The sequence below is a fragment of the Pleurodeles waltl genome, chromosome 6 (assembly GCF_031143425.1).
Source record: "Pleurodeles waltl isolate 20211129_DDA chromosome 6, aPleWal1.hap1.20221129, whole genome shotgun sequence".
Taxonomy (NCBI): Eukaryota; Metazoa; Chordata; class Amphibia; order Caudata; family Salamandridae; genus Pleurodeles; species Pleurodeles waltl.
The window spans coordinates 848,131,489-848,152,627 of NC_090445.1; the positions used below are offsets into that span (position 1 = coordinate 848,131,489).

The 21,139-nt window shown below is 43.4% G+C and overlaps 1 protein-coding gene across 1 annotated transcript in view; it reads right to left on the reverse strand.

The window, feature by feature from the left end:
* The window catches only part of LOC138300331 (zona pellucida sperm-binding protein 2-like), a 358,889-nt gene that overhangs the window by 300,037 nt on the left and 37,713 nt on the right, over positions 1-21,139 (reverse strand). Inside the window, exon 4 of the mRNA XM_069239568.1 lies at positions 6,741-6,829. Within this exon, the coding sequence (XP_069095669.1) occupies positions 6,741-6,829 (89 nt within the window). The remainder of the gene's footprint in view (positions 1-6,740; positions 6,830-21,139) is intronic.

The following is a 21,139-nucleotide window of genomic DNA, read 5'->3' on the forward strand; positions in this document are numbered from 1 at the left end:
GTATGGAGGCTTCTTAAGCAGGACATGAATTTTACCTTTCTCTCCTCCTCATTCAAGCTATTTGCATATTGATTTGTTAACAGACACCACCTTACTACAGAAGGTAAAAGATGTATCAATTGAACCAATAGTTCTCAGACCATGCGGCAAGCTTTCTTGAAAACCTCTATGGGGGGGGGGGGGTATCTTGCGGCTTCCAAGCCCCAAATTCTTAGAAGATGATAAATCCATCACCAAAGACTGAAATAATAATTGCAGGAAAATCCACATTGTGACTTCAGTTACCCTGTAGGATATCCTAAAATGTTATAGCCAGGGTCTGGCCATCATTAAAATTGTGAAGACAGACATCCTGGAAGCCCTGAATAATGAAGTCAAAGATGCAGAAATACAGAACAGGCACGGAAAAAAAAAAAAATACAACCTCTACCCTACTAGATAAACTCAAATGCCTAAAATAGGACTATAACAAAAATATTAAACTAGCCTATCTATAGGTCCTTGTCCAAAAGGTGAAAAATACTTCTCTCAAAGTGGGGTGATCATTAGCAGCTTACTTAAAATAAGAGAACTAAGTCCTTGATTACCATCAAGGGTATTTATTGCACCAAAGCTATAAGTAAAGAAACCTACAACATATTTAAAAATATCTATGGTGCTCCGTACACTACTGCGATTCACTAACCCAAAGAGGTCTCTACAACTTCTAAATATTAATTTACAAATTAACACCATCCTGACACCAACAGATCAGCTCTAAACAAAGATCGCAGATACAATTTAAATAATCCCAAGTGTCAAGGCCTCAGGTCCTGATGGGCTCTTGATTAATTTTCATAAAGCACAAACAATTTATACCCCACTGGAACCCATCTTTAACTACTTTGCACACACAAGAAAGTTCTGGCACTGACGCAGAGACAACAATAGTCATTATTCCAAAGAAGGTAATAACTACTACGATCCAAACACTACAGGCAAAATTCCTTAATGGAGAGGAGGCCAAAATGTATGCAAAAATCTTACAACAATTGAAGCCTATCCTTACCAAGCAGGTACACAAATCCTAATCAGGATCTTTTAATTAAAGACTGGCAAGTTACAATAGCCGCACCTTGGGATGGGTTATGGGAAAAGGTCCACCATACCACCTCCCAACAGTGGCCATCACCTTCGATGTAGAAAAGGCATTTGACAAAACAGCTTGCCCTTATTTTATTCCTGCATCATACTCTGGGCCCTCATTTCACATGAATGGCGATGGGTCTATGCCAACTAGGTAGCCAGAGTAAGAATAAATGGTACCCTGTCAGATGCCTTCCCACTCCAGCAGGGCACTGTTAGAAATTGGATCTCTAGTTGGCAGAGGTATACACCCTTGTTCAAGTAGGGACCACAATCCTAGTCAGGGTAAGTCACAACACAATCCAAATTATCCTGTAAAACCACCACAGAAATGCCATACAGGTTTAGAAAAATAAATATTTATCTGAATAAAATAAGGTCAAGACATAAATCCAAAAAGCACATGTTGAAATGGCACTTTTTAAAGGTTTAAGAGTCTCAATCCTTAGGAATCAATGGTTGTATCTTTGTATATTACAGTACCTGGGATGCATCAAAAATAATGACACATGGGGGCTGCAGAGGAGATGCGTGGAAAAATAAGGTGTTTTGTCACATTTTCCGGCGCAGCACAGACGAAGCGTTTTTCCACGCTGCAATGTGATGTGTTGAATTTCAAGAGCCTTGGTTCTTTACTGCAATGTGTTGATATTTTGACACCCATGAACAAATCCAATGTGTTGAAAATCCTTGATGCACTGGTAAAGGGAGCTGCTTCAATCCAGTAGGCAATGTGGCAAACTCAGCGCTGCGTCGTTCCAGTTGGTGGTGTGTTATTCCAGCTGCGAAGCAGGCGCTGCATCGTTTTCTGCAGACCTTGCATAGATATTCCGATGCATGAGGATTTCCTGAAGGGGTGAAGTCTTTGTTGGCCCCGAGAATTCAGAAACAGGAGGCAAGCTCAATCCAAGCCCTTGGAAGACACTTTAGGAGCAAGGCAGAGTCCTTCCAGCAGAGTCGGATGCACCAGGCAGCAGAGCAGCAAGCAGGAAAGCAGTCCTTCAGCAAAGCAGTCCAGATGAGTACTTTGGGCAGCCTGGAAGTCTGACAGATTACAGGTGTAGGTCCAAAAGTTTCTGATTTGGTGGGATCAGAAACCTAGTTTATATACCCAAAAATGTCTGAAGTGGGGGAACTTCAAATAGTGGTTATGAAGTGCATATGGTCCCCATACAGACCTGTCCTGTCTGCCAGGATCCCTATGGGGCGGGGTAAGGGAAGGGAAGTGATCAGTCCTGTGTGAGGGTTGACCATTGGCCTTTTAAATGTAAGAGAGCACCTCCACAGTTCGTGCCCAGGGAGACCCACTCGGTATGCAGATGAATGGGAACATGACAGATTGTCCTGTGTTCGTGGCTGTCTGGGTGAAATGCACAAGGGGAGCTGTCAACCAGCAGAGACCAGACGGGGTTTGGAGACAGACTAAGGCACAGATGGCAATAAGTGCAAAAAATGGCTACTTTATAATAGTGGTATTTCTAAAATAGTAATAGACAATCTTGCTTACTGGTGAAGTTGGATTTAATATTCCCTTTCTGGCCATACTAAACATGAGGGCTGCTCCTTCTAGACCAGAATCTACCACTTAAAAGTGGTATGAGGGCAGTTCTTTTGCAAGTCTATGACAGGAGCAGGCCTCACAGTAGTGGAAAACAAATGTGAGTTTTCCACTGCCAGGACATGAAACACATAAGTACATGTCCTGCCTTACTTGCATAACATCCTGCCCTATGGTATACCTAGGGCTGACCTTAGGGGTGACTTATACATAGTAAAAGGAAAGTTTAGGGCTTGGCAAGTAGTTTAAATGCCAAGTTGAAGTGGCAGTGAAACTGCACACATAGGCCTTGTAATGACAGGTCTGAGACCTGTTTAAGGGGCTACATAAGTGGGTGGCACAATCAGTGCTACAGGCCCACTAGTAGCATTTAATTAAGAGGCCCTGGGCATAAGTAGTGCACTTTTCTAGGAACTTACAATTAAATTAAATATGCCTTTTGGGTATGAGCCAATGTTACCATGTTATAGGGGGTGAGCACATGCACTTTAGCACTGGTTAGCAGTTGTAAAGTGTCAAGAGTCCTAAAGCCAACAAAAATGAGGAAGGCAAAACGTTTGAGTTGACCCTTCAAAGAGTGTCAGTTTGCCCACACATCCCCTTACATCCTAAAGCCAGGATAGATTAATCAATACTTTGAAGGACTTCCCTGCTTAGGGTGATAGAACTAGGAGAGTGGCCCACTGCAGGGGCACTTGCCAGTTATATGCCTTTCTGAACTCTGTGGCCCCTGAAAGTATAGACAGAGGGACGCAACTGACTTGACCCATGGGGGATTCTTCACATCTGTAGACCCTATCTGTGAAGCACTTGACCTTAATTTGATCAGATGCATCCCAGTGGGCAGACAGTACCACCATGGCCCTCTTCACTCCTTGGGTCTACTGTCCCCAACCCAGGGAAAACTGTCCACAAGGACAGCAACCAACAGAGGCCACTGACAGCTGTCAGTGTCAAGAGCCAGACCTCAGGCCATCCAGTAAGTGGAGGCCCCGAGTGGGACCGTTGTGTAAGCTTCTCCTCCAGCCTTGGGGCTGGCAGAGAGTCCCCTATGGGCTCCTGAGGTTTCCCTGACCTCGGAGGCATCTCAGATGGGGGAGGGGAGCAGTAGCCCCAGGGGTTTTGCACCCTGCTTCCAATCTGCCTCCCGCCAGTTCCAGGGTGGAATCCTGACACTGGTCAATCAAGCCAGGGTCTGTACCCAAAGGCTGAACAGGGGTGAGCTCACGCATCTCGCCCCTACATCTGGGATCCCATAATGCAGTCTATGGGCATCTGGGGACTAACTATGACCCTTTCTCTGGGTCACCTTCCCCACCCCACTCCAGGGATACCAAGACCATAGGGTGGAAAAAAACCTCCTCCATGGGCTGGAGTTATTCTACACACCTGGACGGTGTACGGCTCTAACCATTCTCTCCACCATCATGGAGTGACTAGCTCTGGTGTCCCTCAGAGCAGTGACTGGAACCCCATCCACTCCCACCAGGTGGAAGTGACTACTCCCACCCTCAGAGTCTATCTCCCAACTGAGGGAGATTATTGCATGGCCTATGATCTGTCCCTGGGGACTACTTTTCCCCTAAGGCCACATTGGCCACCCCTGCAGAGGTCCCACCAGTGGGTGATTTCCTTGAACAGAGTCCCCCGGCTTGTGTCCTAGCTGGGTGCACTCAAAGCAGCGGGGTTGGAAATTAGGTGCCTGGGTCGGTGTCATGCACTTCTGCCAAGCGACATCGCGCTGCGAAAGGATTAAAAGTAGTCTACAAACTTGATGGGAAACAGAGCCTCGCATGTTTTCAGTACTTGGTCGCTGCGCTAGAGGAGGGCTAACCACCAGAAAAGGAATGACGTGTGCCTTCCACTAATGAAAGCAAGCAGATTTTAAAAGGCAAGCCCACGAACCAATGAAAGACACGGACGTAACATGGCCTGGGCTCCGAGCCCTTTTGTATCTACTAAAGCGTCTCGCAGGCAAAACGCATGGGCAAGCGCATGAAACGCAGGCTCAACCCTAAAAAACACAGCAGAATGGAAATGACCAGACCAATCCGTAAAGTAGGATGCGCTGTTCTCCACCTCATACTTCGTACTACAAACCATTTTACATTGATGCCATTGCAACAACATGACAACCCAAATCTGCGGTTAAGTGACATCACGAACATTCGGCTCTGCCTGCTAAGTAAACCCAGCTGCCTCCCAGGATCCAGACTTCTGAACACCGAAGTCATACTCCCAGATGCAATCGAAAACGGGAACAATTTGTACTAAAAGTATAGCACACAAAAGAGAAGTTCCAGATAAAGCAGCACACGTACAAGTATCCAGATAAATCGCTCAGAGAAGACATAGGAGGAGTTGATTGGTGTAATTTATACATTTAACTCATTTTGTTTGTAAAAATCCGCCTTCTACGACAAAACGTCGTGAACATTTTTTCCCCCTCAAAAAAGCTTTTAAAAACAGAATTTGATTTATTGTATGGGTAATCATACTGTATATTCACAAATTCTAAGACATGTTACATGGTGATAAACTAATGGCCTAGAATGGTAGTTCATGATTAATTGCTTTAAAAAAAAAAGAAAAAAAAAAATTAAAAAAAAGATTACGATGAAAATTTCGAATGTTAAAATTGTATAATTGAATATTTTCGAAAATGCACATCAAAAAAACAAATCCCAAACAAAAATGTAAAGTTGAAACAGAGTGCAGTCGTTCAGCTGTACCAAGTCAGGCTTAACTGCAACTGCGTATACATCCCATTAAATAATACACAAGTACATCATGTTCCAACACCCAACCACAAAAACAATCATACACAAATACGCCAAAATATGACAAGACACACAAGCAAATAGACTCAGTAAGCATCATACGGTCTTTTCCATTTCACCATATGGAACCACTCAGACTATCCACAAACCCCAAAAAACACCACTGAATCAATCACATATGCCCCCAATTTAAATTCATACACACCATCAAATTTCCTCACACCCACTGTCAAAAAACGACAGCCACCATCATACAGCAACCCTTATTCATTCATCCACCACTTAAGTGGTTCACAAAATACCATCTTGTTGCCATTCAACCAATGTCATATGTTTGTTCCCAGCATTTATATGCATGCCCAATCACCAGTGTGCCCACACATCCCCAGTAATATAATCAGTCACATTCACAACCACCTATATATTCGTACATACACAATGAAATCCCCACACCCAAATACACAAACTATCATATTTCAACACTGAGACCATCAGGCACCATACAGCCATCATATTCAAATGTTATTGCAGTATAAAACACCAACAATATCACTATTCAGACATGTATAATCATGCACCAACAATTATATGTACTGTGTATACTGCCAGACTATTTCTATGCAGCAAGATAATAGCAACTTTCAGACCTACATTTGCCAAATACGTTTCTATTGTTCTTGCTCATGCTTAACAACCCATTTTGCTCACGTAAAGGCACAAGATTAGCCTTTCTTTCTGGGATACAACAGTGATCATTGTGACGGTTGGGAGATTTTATGTTTAAACTTTCCAAACTAGGATACACCCTTGCCTATACGAGTGCCATAAGTTGGTCTCATTATGACAAGACAATGATTAAACATTGGCTATTGGTATACAGAGGTATATTGCAATGTGCAGCAGAAGGATCTGGCAATGGGGAAATGTACAGCAATGTGTCAGAATGGACCTGCTCCCTCCCTAAAAGCTGGTGGGATAGGTTTCAACATTCCAAAAACTAGAATATCGCACTTAAATACCCTTACACTTCCAGCATGCAAATATTATTCTAGTCAAGGCCGCATCCCTCCACTAGCCGGATTATTTTAAGAAAAATAATTAGTAAAATGTTTTAAATGGACTCGCGTTCACTCTAGCCGATTCTCGGTTTCTGGACAGCTGTAAGTGTAAGGGTTTTTGCTTTAAGTGTACATGGAGCAGCAATAGAAAAATAAGGAGCGGGTGCACTGTACCCATACACGTCTAGGTCATGCAGGAGCGGTTTGCCAGAAACGTACCTGGTAATTCATACAGTCTTTATGTGCAGTTATTTGTAGGGTCTGAAATTCTACCACATGTTCACAATCCATCTGTTCGCCTTCAGAATCTGTAAAAGACATTTAGTGTCAAACGGGGACAATTTGGCCGTCACAAGAAGCAGACAGTTCTGTTAGGTTGTTTTCAGATTTTATTTTCACGCATTAAGATATTTAACGCATTATGTTTATAAAAGTATATATGATAAATTAACATTTGTAACCGAAACCAATTTCACAATTTCCTACAATATGTAGAACTGGATTTATAATTTAGTTTTAGGTACGCCACGCTTCTATGTTCAACTTTACAATGGAATAGATGTGTTTGTCACTCCCTCCTGCTTCCTCCCTGCTCATATCTCCCCACAGCATCCAGAGCACAGTTACGCGGTCATGTAATGGTTTATTTTTTACTCTTACGATTACATTATTTTCAGTGAACTCTTCCTGTTCCCTAGGTCTTGTAACATTTAAGGACCTTCGGTTGTGATTTCACTAGTCTATTCAGCAATTGAAAGTCCTGTTAAGGTCATATTTGATAGAACATCTCTAGATGACATTAGCATAGAGGGTGTCAAATACATGGATTTGGGATGTGCTCTGGTTTTAAAGGTAGTAACAAAACAGTTGTGTACCGATTTGCTGGAAAATACACATTTGATCACAGTATGAGTTTGCAATCTATTTTTATATGCAAAAATTGTGTATAGGAATCCATTGCTTTTGGGAGTGAGCCGGAGATTTCCGAGTTTTCCTTAACGCTACTAGCAATGCTGTCGGACCTTTCCCCAATTTTCTGCTCAATAGGGACTTTTCTGTATTGCTTTAAATTTTAGCGTTGTGTACCTTCTGGAGTGTCCAGATTTGCTGGATGGTTTTGCTCCGACAGTACTACACACAAAAAAGACCGCATATTTGGTGAGCACTACATTGACACTATTTAAAAGAAGTGCAGATCTACATGGTTGAGGAGCTTCATTTGAAATTTGCAGCGAAACATTAAGCTGGGTACCTTGCATGGTTCCACATGCTGATGGAATGGAGTAGTCTTGAGGGACTGAAGAGGGAGAAAGAACTTTGAATTTATTTCTCATACAGTCCTGTACCTGACCGGGCAAGCCTATTCAAACTATCAAGATTTCATTTTGGAAGCATCATCGAGAACATCTACCCGTTAGACTGCACCTACAAACGATACAGGGATGAAAGTAAATTATTTGCTCTTCTGGATTATAAACTATTGTACTCCGAGGGCACTGATCTGAATCAGTCTGCAGTAAAATGTACTCTAGTGTGCCGGGGCATGCCGTAGGCCTATAAATTCAATCTAAATAGCGCTTTCAAATGTAGGTGGTCCCGTGACAATTTTAGCCTCAAATCATGATGCAATGTGACCCAGAGGCAGGGTTCAAACCAACATTTCAAAATACAGTCCATAAGAGAACAGACTCAAAGTGAGTTCTAGAGCAAACTCTGGGATAACCATAACATTTTATAACAAAAAAAATGAAAGGTACACTCCAGAAATAGTAAGATGCAGTAAGTTTCATTTAAATGCATACAAGTATTGTCATGAAGGCGCTCTTTCAATGGAATACAGATTACTTTGCAAAATCAGGAACAGACCGTCTCAAATATGCAGCAAAATCTGCAAGAAATGGGGCATCACCCCTAACAGAATACAAAAAGTCTAAACTAATGTGGTCCGAAGGTGTCAAAACAGACTATAAACACAGCCATTGTGAATTAATGCAATACCACATGCAAACAGAAGGTCCACAGGAAAGTGTTGCTAGTGGACTCTATCTAGCAGGCCCTTTGGGAACAATGTCATTCAGTATAAATCACAACTTGCTGCACGTCGTGTCAGGCAAACCTTTAAACGGTGCTTAATTTGTGCTTGCTGTTTCTGGTGCTGAGCACCGGCACTTATTTTTGAGGGCCGGCGCTTATTCTTTCCCCTCAGGCAATTACTGTGAGCAAAAGACACGTGTGGGAAATGCGGAGGAAGAGAAAAACGAAAAAGCGTCACAGAGGGAGAAAGTAGAAAGCTGCAAGAGTGTGCTGAATGGGCAGGGAGTGCCTATAAATGGATTGAAGAGGCCCGAGATGGCGTCAGGATTACCTTGCCTTCAGGATTCCGTGCTCGCACATTTAATTGCAGCAGCCGCCTGTTTAAGAGGATGTCTCTGGGCACCGGCACCATTTTATTTACAAATTATTGCACTGCCGTTAAACACAAAATAACCTTGCTACAGGATCAATGTTGAACATGGTGTTAAGACGTAACTGAGGCTTAGTTAACTATGCCAGAAAAACACGATATCATACCAATTTTGATTCAATTGTAATACTTCATGTGAGTATACGCACATGAATTCGAGAGTAGGTTGCTCTGCACACTTACCTCACATTCTAATTTGAACACAAATTCTCCAATGGTCCCAATGTCTATTTATAGTAACTAGAATAAAGACAGTAGTAAGTGGGTACACCTATGGCACACTTCATTCAGCGGTTGATGCTGACTTAGGTGAAACATTGGTGTATAGAAGTTGGGCCTGCACATTTAGTGCTATGAAATACATGCTTCAAGGACCTCATGAAGAGGAACAGCACATTTGAAACCTGCATATACCACACGATTCTTTTAATCATAACTGCTTAAGTAATACACTTCCATCTTTCTATGTTGCATCTTAAAGAGGGCACCTGAAGGGAGCCTTTCCTAGAAATATTGCAGGAGTACTGAACCAGACTTTCTATCGGTATTCACAGAGTAGTATTTTTGACCATATGCACATAAGGCCATATGATCAGAGAACAAACATCCTCCAAGAGGACAATGTCAAGCCTTCCTAGTTTTTCCAGGGGGTCAGAGCTTGTCAGAATGATGGGCAGACTTACCTTGGCACTGTCTGACAAGATTTGGAGCATAAAAAAACTACAAGGTACAATTAATCAGAAGCCACCAAGAATTTCAACTCCATTATCTTGCCACACCGCTATGGTGGATGCTAAATGGGTGGAGGGGACACAAGTGGCAGAGACCGGGCTTTCTAAGGTGCATGTAAACAAAAGGGAACCTTACCTACTTACAAATTGAGAACACTAACATAGTAAAGGTTGTCAGAGGCTACTCCACAGAGCCTGAAGATGCTGGAAGATCTTTACTGTAAAAAAAGATAACAACAGCAACAAAAAAAAAAACAAAAAAACACACACACACACACACCTTTGTGTGGGTCCCAGGCTGGCTGTACCCATGAGGCCACATCTTGCAGGTTAAAATTGCAGTCAGGACATCATGGAAGATATGCAGCTGTAGTTTATTGCTTGGTACAGACCAGATCAACCATCAACGTCTGTGGTACTAGGCACACATAGGCCCTGCAGCATCTGGTGGCCATTTTGAAGTGTGGCGCGCAAGCCAACAGACTAGCTGGAAATTGAACCCTAGCCTCTGTAGATACTGCCTGTGTCTAGATCATATTGAGGCCTACCGGCAGATGGTCACAATCTCTTTGTGGGAGTGCTGGTGAAGGCAGCTCCACCTATGCCCATGGTGTTCTGCCCTTGCAGATTGTGATTGCATCAGGATCCTGTGATTAGGGAGAGAGGTCATTGCTCTACTCTAGCCTCTGGAATAAACGGCTGCAAATTGTGTTGATAGCAGTGAATCGAAGTACACATGATTAGCGCTTCCTATGCTGGGATGCAAACTACTGCTATGCAGCTCTTGTTCCTGCACTTGGCAGGAATGTGGGCGAGACCTATGCAGGCCTCCCTACCAACTACAACCATACTAGCACTGTACAGAGCTATCACCTATATAGACTCTATACTTAAAGTAAATTAGCTCAAACTGACCAGAGGCCTTTGTTTGGGGAGGTGGTGGGCGGCACTTCTGAATAGCCTTGATTTGATACAGGGGAGACTGAACAGATTTCTCTGTTGTGCATTATAGCAAATTGAGAAGCATTCCAGACCAGCACAGTACTGTATTGGAAGACCTCCTTCCCCTGATAAGCCTAGAAGTTTTGAATTTTCTACTGGCACCGCAGAGAATAAAAAGTTACCTGCTACTTGCTTCCTGCATCATTTAGTAGTGTGCAAGAGCGTGTCGTCTGGTGGAGAGGTAGAGCAAGGGCCTTGGTCATCCTATGTAAACTAGAATTTTTCTAGTTGTCTCAGGCATTCCTGTCTGCTCCCTTAGTCGGTTGCACTAAATCTGGAGCAAACCATGAGTCTTATTTGCCCATGAGTGCCTACTCTCAAAGATCAAAAGTACTTCTTGCAAAATAGTAAGTCCAGCTGAACGAAACCCTTTGCTGCCATACCCGTAGTGACATTTTCTTGCTCCCAGACACTGCACACTGGTACAGAGTTGAGTAGTAAATTGACTCAGTCTACATAGCCAGCAAATTCCGCTAGATCCCATTGATCCCCTGGGATGCTAGGATGGGGATTGAAAATAAAATAGATGCTGTAGTCCTTGAAGCAATTTTCTGAGAACAAACTGAAAAACAGCAACAAGGAAACAGAAGCACTGGTTGTCTCTGTACTCTACGTGGTACACAGAGGAAACTCTGGAGTCCTTGGTTTTTGTAAAGGATGCTTTATTTCAGAGAGCTTTATAACAGGCCACTCTGCTGCATCCTAAATTTAAACAAACTATTGCCAAAACACAGCATTCCTATCCTAGCTACAGGTGGTTTCATATGTTACTCTTAAACAGTCATGCTCTATAAGTAGCCATTTACACAATATGACATTTCTCCCTATTTATAAAAAGAAAACCGTTAAAAACAATGAACAGATTAGTCCAGTTAACATTTCTCAGTCAGTCTTTGAGGATTCTTGGTTTATTTTATTGAGGTTCTAGTTACACCATTGGTGTTATTGGTTCTAACATTTGATTGGGAAGTTAAGCTTGACAAAATGACTATGTAGGTATCTCCACCTACAACATAACTCAATCATTTTCAAAGATTCTTCCTCAAGCACCTTCGGTTTTACTACTTTCATCTATTACTGGCTGTTTAAAACTCTAGAAATGTGAAGCGTTTTTGGCAAGAACTTCCTTTTTATTCTGCATAGAAAACAATCCTTTTATTTTGGTCACATATAAAGAACTCAGAAAAAAAAAAAAATAAATAAATTATTAGATAAGGTTATGTAGCTCTATTGTTCATCAATTTCTAACTGCTAGCCCTTACATAAATCTAGTCTTGAAAATGCTTCTGCATCATTGAGATTACTGATGTCATCCAAGTGTTGTCCTGGATGTCATGCTCCTTCAATTGACGTTTTGTGAATTAATACATCACTCTAATTTGGTCTGTTTTTCTTAGGCACAACTACTGGAGAAACCTAGGGTGTTGGGCGAGTCGCTACTTCATTAATGTCTTGCTTTTGTAAAGAGATTATAGCCTTAGAACCCGCCGTAGCGGGCTCTACCGGCTATTAAAGGCCCGCTCCCCGTGTTAAATGCCCGAGCCGAAGGCGAGGGCATTTAACAAGGGAGAGGGACTTTAATAGCCGGTAGAGCACGCTACGGCGGGTTCTAAGGCTATTAGAACATTCTGCCACACAGGGCAGAATGTTCTATAAAAAAAAAAAAAAAAAAATCACGGAGCCCGAGGGGATTTAAATCCCTTCGGGCTCCGTGAGGCTTTGTTCACAGCTGTTGCTGTGAACAAAGCGAACATTGGAATGTTGGCGCTGCGGGCTTTTACCGGCCTGTAAAAGCCCGCAGCAGTCCATTGTCTTCAATGGACATGCCAACATTCCAATGTTCTAATATTTCTTCTTCCACTTTGCTTTGTAGATGTATTGGGAATCTATGTACCTGTGCTACTGGTTTAATCAATTCATTTATATGTTAAGTAATCACTTTCTCTTTCAGTTCACCAAGATTTTGAAATACACTTACAATTTGACCATAGGTTGCGTAGTTGCGCTTAATAAGTAAGGACACGGAACTTCTCCTTGGAAAAACAGGAATTTCTTCTTCACTGGATATGTTTCCATAGGTGGGCGTCTGAGCTTTCCTTTATTATTTATCTATGTCTAGTTCCCTCACTGAAATATACTTAAATTGAATGGACTTATTTGCAATTTTTTCCTATCTCCAGTGCATAGGACACTGCATATTGCGCCATTATCTAAAGCAAATGGTGCTTTGGGAGAACCTATACAAATGCCAAATTCAGCCATTTCTTTAGGATGTTTATATTAAACATTTTTGTTCAGAATGAGTATTAGATGGCTCTTGCCTCATATACAAGTGTTCCATTTAATTTTATTTTTATATCTGAGAACTCTTGAATTGACTCAGTATCATGGTCTTCCATTTGTCTTATGTAGCTTTTACCTTGTTTTTTCCATCCTTTTGTATCTTTTTTCCTGTAATCTGTCCTAACTTTACATACAGCTGCAAAATGATTTTCAACTTTTGTCCCGTGGTTGGGGAATTCCCCGTGTGAAAATGTTTCTACATCTGTAGAATACATTTTGTCCTGACTTAGTTTTTTTCTTTCAGATTTGGCTGACGTTTTCTAAAGTTGTTCTATTCTTAGACAGCCTTGTTTCACATACACTTTGAGAGTCTTTGCTCATACTTTTGTACGAGCCATCTTTTGTATAGTTGGAACATTTTTTCAAACAACGGTTTCAATAATTCTGTTGAGTTACAGCCTTCAATGGTTCTCAGCCTTATAGCTTTCACATTGTGAAGCTTGTCAAATTCACAGAACATAACTAGTATGTGTAACCTTGTAACAAAAATTGTCAATCAACTACTTCTGCCTGATGTAGTCTCAATCTACATTGGCTTGCGGGTCGAACCTTTCATCAAGACATTCTATAGGTCATTTATACGTACCTGCATCCTCTTTAGAAAATATTAGATTTCCAGTTATCACCTATTAAGTGGAGTTACATGTCTTGTGCTCTATCAGTACAATTTTTCAGATCTTTGCCACTTTTCCCATCTTGGAACTAAAGTTTGTTGCTCTGACTTGTCAAAATACATTGACCAATGAAAATAGCAGCAAAAACATTTTCTTCATTAGAACTGTAATTTTTCTCTGTTCTGACAAAGGCAACATTGTTTTATTTTCCTGAAACACATCTTCTGCTATCAGAAATAAAATACACAATCAAGCCAAGAAATGTGTGGTATGTATTTACTAAGATTTATTGCTTATTTTTAAATTTCTATGTAGATTTGTTTTCGTTTAACCCTTTTGTTTGATTTTTTTAGATCCAAGGATTTATTCCCTATTTATGATCTTAATGCAATGCTCAACTTAAAAATTGTGTTTCCTATTTCTTCCTAGGACATTCAAGACTTCATTATGGCATTTCCTACTTGTAGCTTGCCGGACTTAGCAATGGTCACCAGATGAGACCTTGTTTGCAATTTCACAATATTGTGCAAGTTAGCAGTTTTTCCTTCCAACAAGCGCTCACAACTTCAGGTCTCCAGTCTTGTGGAGGGTTCATGTCTAGTGATCTAGTGTCACCTGTGTGCGCTTGTGTAAGGATAGGCGATGTACAGTGATGCATCTCAACCCATGGGCTAAGTGAGCCTGCTATAGAATGATAAATGTGGATACTGTGAGAAGGCGATGATGCATGGAATGTTAGTGACTGTATGCTGGTTGGACAGTGACCCCCCCCCCCCCCCCCTCCCCCAATTCACATTGAAGATCACTTCTACATTTGCCTTTTCAGGTATCCTTTTGTATCGCTTCCCCAAGCTCTGTCACACAATCTGTCCAAGCATTACCCAAAATAGCTGCAGAACTGCCTCGAAAGCAAATTTTACACTATTCGGAGATCTTAACCTTCACTTTGAGGAAAAGCAATGGAGTAATGTAAGAAGTTAGCTCTGTATATACTATCTCAAAGTGAGAGAGTGTGCGCACATAGTCCAAGGGTTCCCCTTAGAGGTAAGATAGTGGCAAAACTAGATAATTCTAATGCTCTATTTTGTGGTAGTGTGGTCAAGTAGAAGGCTTATCAGAGGGTAGTGTTAAGCATTTGTTGTACACAGGCAATAAATGAGGAACACTCAGACTTGACTCCAGGCCAATAGTTTTTATAAAGAAAAATCTATTTTCTTAATTCATTTTAGAACCACAAGATTCAAGATTTGAGGTAAGTACATAAAATGCAAGGTACTCCACACAGGTAAGTACGGAACTTTGAATTAAAGCAGTAGTACACACAGTATAGGTTAAAATGGCAATAAGCTATTTTAAAAGTGGACACTGCAGAAATCAACAGTTCCTGGGGAGGTAAGTTTAGTTAGTTGTCTCAGGTAAGTAAAGCACTTAGGGGGGTCATTCCGACCCTGGCGGTCCATGACTGCCAGGGCCGGGGACCACGGAATCACCGCCAACAGGCTGGCAGTGCTTTCAGGGCCATTCTGACCGCGGCGGTAAAGCCGCGGTCAGAAAAGGGGAACCAGCGGTTTCCCGCCGGTTTTCCCCTGGCCCAGGGAATCCTCCATGGCGGCGCTGCTTGCAGCGTCGCCATGGGGATTCCGACCCCCTTCCCGCCACCCTGTTTCTGGCGGTTCTTACCACCAGGAACAGGATGGCGGGAACGGGTGTCGTGGAGCCCCTGAGGGCCCCTGCACTGCCCATGCCAATGGCATGGGCAGTGCAGGGGCCCCCCTAACAGGGCCCCATGAAGATTTTCACTGTCTGCTTTGCAGACAGTGAAAATCGCGACGGGTGCAACTGCACCCGTCGCACCCCTGCAACTCCACCGGCTCCATTCGGAGCCGGCTTCCTCGTTGCAGGGCCTTTCCCGCTGGGCCGGCGGGCGCCCTTTAGGCGGTCGTCCGCCGACCCAGCGGGAAAGCCAGAATGGCATCCGCGGTCTCCTGACCGCGGAGCGGCCATTTGGCAGTGACCGCATGGCGGGTGGCGACCGCCGCCCGCCGCGGTCAGAATGACCACCTTAGTCTCATGGGCATAGGCAGCCCACCGTTGGGGGTTCAAGGCAACCCCAAAGTCACCACACCAGCAACACATGGCCGGTCAGGTGCAGAGGTCACAAGAGGGCCCAAAACACAGGCACCTATGGATAACAGGGGTGCTCCTGTTCTGGTCTGCTGGCAGGTAAGTACCTGCGCCCTCGGGGAGCAGACCAGGGGGTTTGTAGAGCATGGGGGGGTGGGACACAAACAGGCACACAAAACACACCCTCAGTGGCAAAGGGGCGGCCGGGTGCAGTGTGCAAAGTAGGTATTGGGTTTGCTATAGGAAGCTATGGAGGGACCCCGGGTCACTCAGGCGATGCAGGCAGGGCGCAGGGGGGGGGCTTCTCGGGCCAGCCACAGACTGGGCTAGGAAGAGGTCTGCCTGCTGGTCATTCCTGCACAGAAGGTTGGTTCCTCTCGGTCCTGGCGGCTACAGTGCTTGGTCCAGGCGTCAGGTTCCTTGTTACCAGGCAGTCATGGTCAGGGGGAGCCTCTGGATCCTCTGCATTGCTGTGGGCATGCAAAGGGGGGGGGGGTGCAAGGGGGTGGGGTTGTCTCCGGTTACTCACGTTGTTGCAGTCACCTTGGAGTCCTTTCTGCAGTGTTTGTTCTCTGGAGCTTGAGCTGGGGGCATCGGGTGCAAAGTGTGAAGTCTCACGCTTCCTGCAGGAAGAAAGTTCTTTGAAGTTGTTTTTGTTGCAGATTTTGAACAGTGCCGCTGCTCACTGGAGTTTCTTGGTCCTTCGGGTTCAGGGAAGTCCTGAGTCCTCAGAGGTCGCTGGTCCCTGTCTGATGCGTCACTGTGCAGGATCTTTGAATCTGGAGACAGGCCTGTAGGGCTGGGGCCAAGTCAGTTGGTGTTTGTGGTCCCTGCGAGGCTTTCAGGTCAGCAGTCCTTTGTGTAGGTTGCAGGAATCCGATTTCCTGGGTTCAGGGTTGCCCCTAATACTAAATTCAGGAGTGTTTAGGTCTGGGGGATGTAGCCAATGGCTACTGTCCTGGAGGGTGGCTACACCCTTTGTGCCTCCTGCCTGAGGGGAGGGAGGCACATCCCTAATCCTATTGAGGGAATCCTCCAAAACTAAGATGGAGGATTTATAAAGGCAGGGGCTGTCCTGACTAGTGGGTGACTCGTTTCTCATTAATCTCTTTTGCCTTGCTGCCAAAAGTGGGGGCAGTGGCTGGAGGGATGGGCATCTCCACTAGTTGGGATGCCCTGGGGTGATGTAACAAAAGGCACAAGCCTTTGAGGCTCACTGCCAGGTGTTACAGTTCCTGCAGGGGGGAGGCGAGAAGCACCATCACCACATACAGACTTTATTCCTGGCCACAGAGTGACAAAGGCACTCCCCATGTGGCCAGAAACTCGTCTGGTTGTGGCAGGCTGGCAGAAACTGGTCAGCCTATCACCAGGAGTCAGACTGGTATTCAAGGGGCATCTTTAAGATGCCCTCTTGGTATTTTTTACAATAAATCCCACACTGGCATCAGTGTGCATTTATTGTGCTGAGAAGTTTGATACCAAACTTCCCAGATTTTAGTGTAGCCATTATGGAACTGTGGAGTTCCTGTTTGACAAACTCCCAGACCATATACTCTTTATGTCTACCCTGCACTTACAATGTCTAAGGTTTTGCTTAGGCACTGTAGGGGCATAGTGCTCATGCACATATGCCCTCACCTGCAGTATAGGGCACCCTGCCTTAGGGCTGTAACTTACCTATGCCACAGGCAGTGTGAGGTGGGCATGGCTCTGAGGGGTGTGTCATGTCGACCTAGTCTTTCTCCCCACCAGCACACACAAGTTGTGAGGCAGTGTGCATGTGCTGAGTGAGGGGTCCCCCAGGGCGGCATAAGACATGCTGCAGCCCTTAGAGACCTTCCCTGGCAACAGGGTCCTTGGTACCAAGGGTACCATTTACAAGGGACTTCTGTGTGCGAGGGCTCTGCCAATTGTGGCAACAAAGGTACAGTTTAGGGAAAGAACACTGGTGCTGGGGCCTGGTTAGCAGGATCCCAGAACACTTTCAATCAGAACTGGCATCAACAAAAGGCAAGAAGTCAGGGGGTAACCATGCCAAGGAAGGCAGTTCCTTACAAGTATTCACTAGGTTAACACAGGATTAGCACCATTACAGTAAAAAGTGTTAAGATACCTGCACACCGTCACCTCCTTCATCCTGTTTTTTTTACTAAACATTAACATAGCCACAGAAGAGGCCATTCCTATCCCATGTTCCAACCACTGTATAGTCCCCTTGAGACTAGAAATTCCCAGGTCTGTACCAAAACGGCCCCTTTTAGACCTAGACAGGCTTGGCCCTAACTAGATTTAGGCAAATGGACAAGCGTAAAGAATGACTCCACCCCAGTCACAAAGAGTGACACTACGGAAATGTGCAGAATATTTTAAAGCTGGGTAAACTGTTGAATCCCTCCGCTCCATGTACACTTCAAAAGCACAAGCTGACCAGCTATCGGGCTCCATGGTGCACATCCAAGCTTTTTGATTTTTTTTTTATATATTTAAAAAAAAATAAAGGAGGCTCAAATGGAAATAAACTGGAGAAAATCCTATGACAATCTTAGCAGAGAAACCTATAGAAAAGCCACATAAAAGAACAGGCTATAAGATAGGCTAGAATCTAATATTTTAACCACAAAAATAGTAAACACCAACCTTTCTTCCAAGTAATTGATCAGGGTGGTCAAAAGCATTATAAAAATACTCACCAGTACCACAGGCCGTCCAACTTTGTTGAACTTTACAGTAGGTTTGCAAATTCCTTTATTAATAAAAGGTAAAATACATTGTGCTCCCTGCCAACAATGGAGACCTCAGGCCCGCCCTGCATGCAAAATTTAGGACCCGAGCCAAACTGATCTCATTTCCTGCCTTAATTCAGACTGAGAGGGAATTGTAGCCTCCATAAAAGCAGGCTCAGATATTTACCAAAAAGGCAGCAATATTATCTTGTCAGCTCTAACAGACATCTTAAGTCACCCCTTGATCAGTGGTAGTGCCCCTCCCACAATGAAAACTGCTATAGTCAAGCCCCTTTTGAAGAAGCCCAAGGCCAATATTCTTCTGACAGAAGATTACAGGCCCATTTCTTTACTCCCCATAGCAAGCAAAGTGCTAGAGAAACGTGAACAAACATCTCCCCAGCTTTTTTTTTTTTTTTTTTTTAGATACGTCATCCTACATCCCACCCAAACAGGTTTCAGACCAGGTAGCAGCACTGAGAATGCCCTGTTAAAAGCCACATAAGACCTTTGATCAATTCTTGATCAAGGAGGCTCTGCTGCCATGATACAATTTGACCTCAGCACGGCCTTAAGCACCACCTCGCAGCCAATCCTCATACAAAGGATGGAGAAAAAGGAAATATGAAAAGCTGCCTCAACTGGCTGACAACCTTACTGGAAAACAGGAGCTTCCAGGTTTGCGAAGAAAACATAACTGTTCACTCCATAAACTGCGGCATACCACAGGGCTCCTCCCTAAGCTACACACTTTTTAACTTATACATGCTCCCCTTGGCAGAGATAGAACATGCACATGGCCTTGCACTTGTATTTTACACTGACGAGACCACGTTTATCATGGCCCCCCAGAGCCAGAAATGGCAGACATTCGCACAACTAAAAACTTGTGTCCAAATCATTTCACAGACAATGTCAGAAAGATGCGTAACGCGTTCTAGGCGGAAAGTAAACATCCTGGCCAGACCACCTTTGAGAGCTCCCGCAGCCTTCCCAAGTGGTTAAAAAAAAAAAGTAAGGCTTTTGGATAGATTACAAGCTGTCAAGGAAAACACAGGCCATGAGACTAGCAGGGACATGCTTTGGATTACTGAGAATGCTAAGGAAAGCATTACTATGCCTTCCTCCATCGTTGTGGAGTAGTCCTTGAGTGTCTGATCAATTCATCTGGACTATAGAAATCCCTTCTTCCTAGGAAGCCCCAAGCAGGTCAGACTACAGGTCGACCAGAATGCTGCAGCACAGACTTCACAATATCCCAAAACCCCACTCAGCCACTCCAGCCTTAGCCACCCAGAACTGGATTCCAGTGCAGAAAATAATCTACTTCAAAGCAAAATGTATGGCACAACGAGCAATTCTCTGGAAAGATGCACTTCTCATCCAGCAACTCCTTACCCCTTATACTCCCAGGAGGTCTTTACAATCTGCGAAACTTAAGCTGCTGACAATACCATGGATTAGCAGGGCCAAATGCGGTGGATGTCCCTTCATACTTCTTTTCCCCATATTATGGAACAGCCTTTCCATTAACCTCAGATTGGACCTACCCAAAACCAACTTCAGAAAACTCCTGAATACATCTCTTAACCTCAGCCTATTTTGAGTTAATTAATTGATTAAATATAATTGTTTAAAACTTTAACAAAAAGGAATTAAAACTACTTTGTTGTAATATACTGGACTGATTCACACTTCAATGCCTTCAGAGAAGCCCATAAATAGTTTGTTTAATTGACCACCTTAAGTCGAAAAATTAAACAATTGGTGCTCAATTGGCAACATTTGGAGGAGAATCATACTATTTATGAGGCACACATGGAGTTATAAACGCGTAATTTCCAATACTAAATCAAATGTCTTAGCAGAACAAACTACTCAAGCTAGTAATGTGACTAAAAACGTTGACGTCTTATATTCCATTGTAAGACCTAACGGCTGATGACGCAGAAAAAGAAGGTCCGACCTATATTCATACATATTGTGTAATCAATACGTATAATGTAGTGTGATTTTAGTAAAGAAAATAATGTACGAGGGAAATTGTGCCCTCGGGGTAGTTCGCCATCATTATAAACGGGCTTTATTAATCACGAAGTATTGAAAATGTAGTAATCCGTCATAATCGCAAATGTATGCCATGATTTCTTGTTTGAAAACTGTTTTGTTTAGCTTAAATTTAGTACAGGCTTTGGCCTAGTTGCTTGGTTTCAAATTCTTACTGCGTGATTTTTTTTCTTGAACTAATGAAACATATATTCTTGCTTGAAGTTGTATTTTTCCAGTAGAAACTGGCTGGTACACTTATCTCCAAGGTTTCGTGCTAGGCCGGTTACATCCCCTTTGATACAAGGTCAGTCTCTGCAGGTGCGGACAATGAAGGTACAGATAGTAAAATAATTGGCAAACCAGGATACAACTTGTGTTCCAAGGCTCCAAGGCTAATGTATGCACAAATAAGTTCTAGTAAAAGACAATTTTTGATTGGACAATTTGAAGCCAACCTATGAACCCTCCAATGGAAGACCCTGCAGAATTTGGAATGTTTTACTTAAACCCACCGGACAAAGAGAAGTCAGCCATTTTCCTCAATGACAGTTTGAAGCCTGATGCC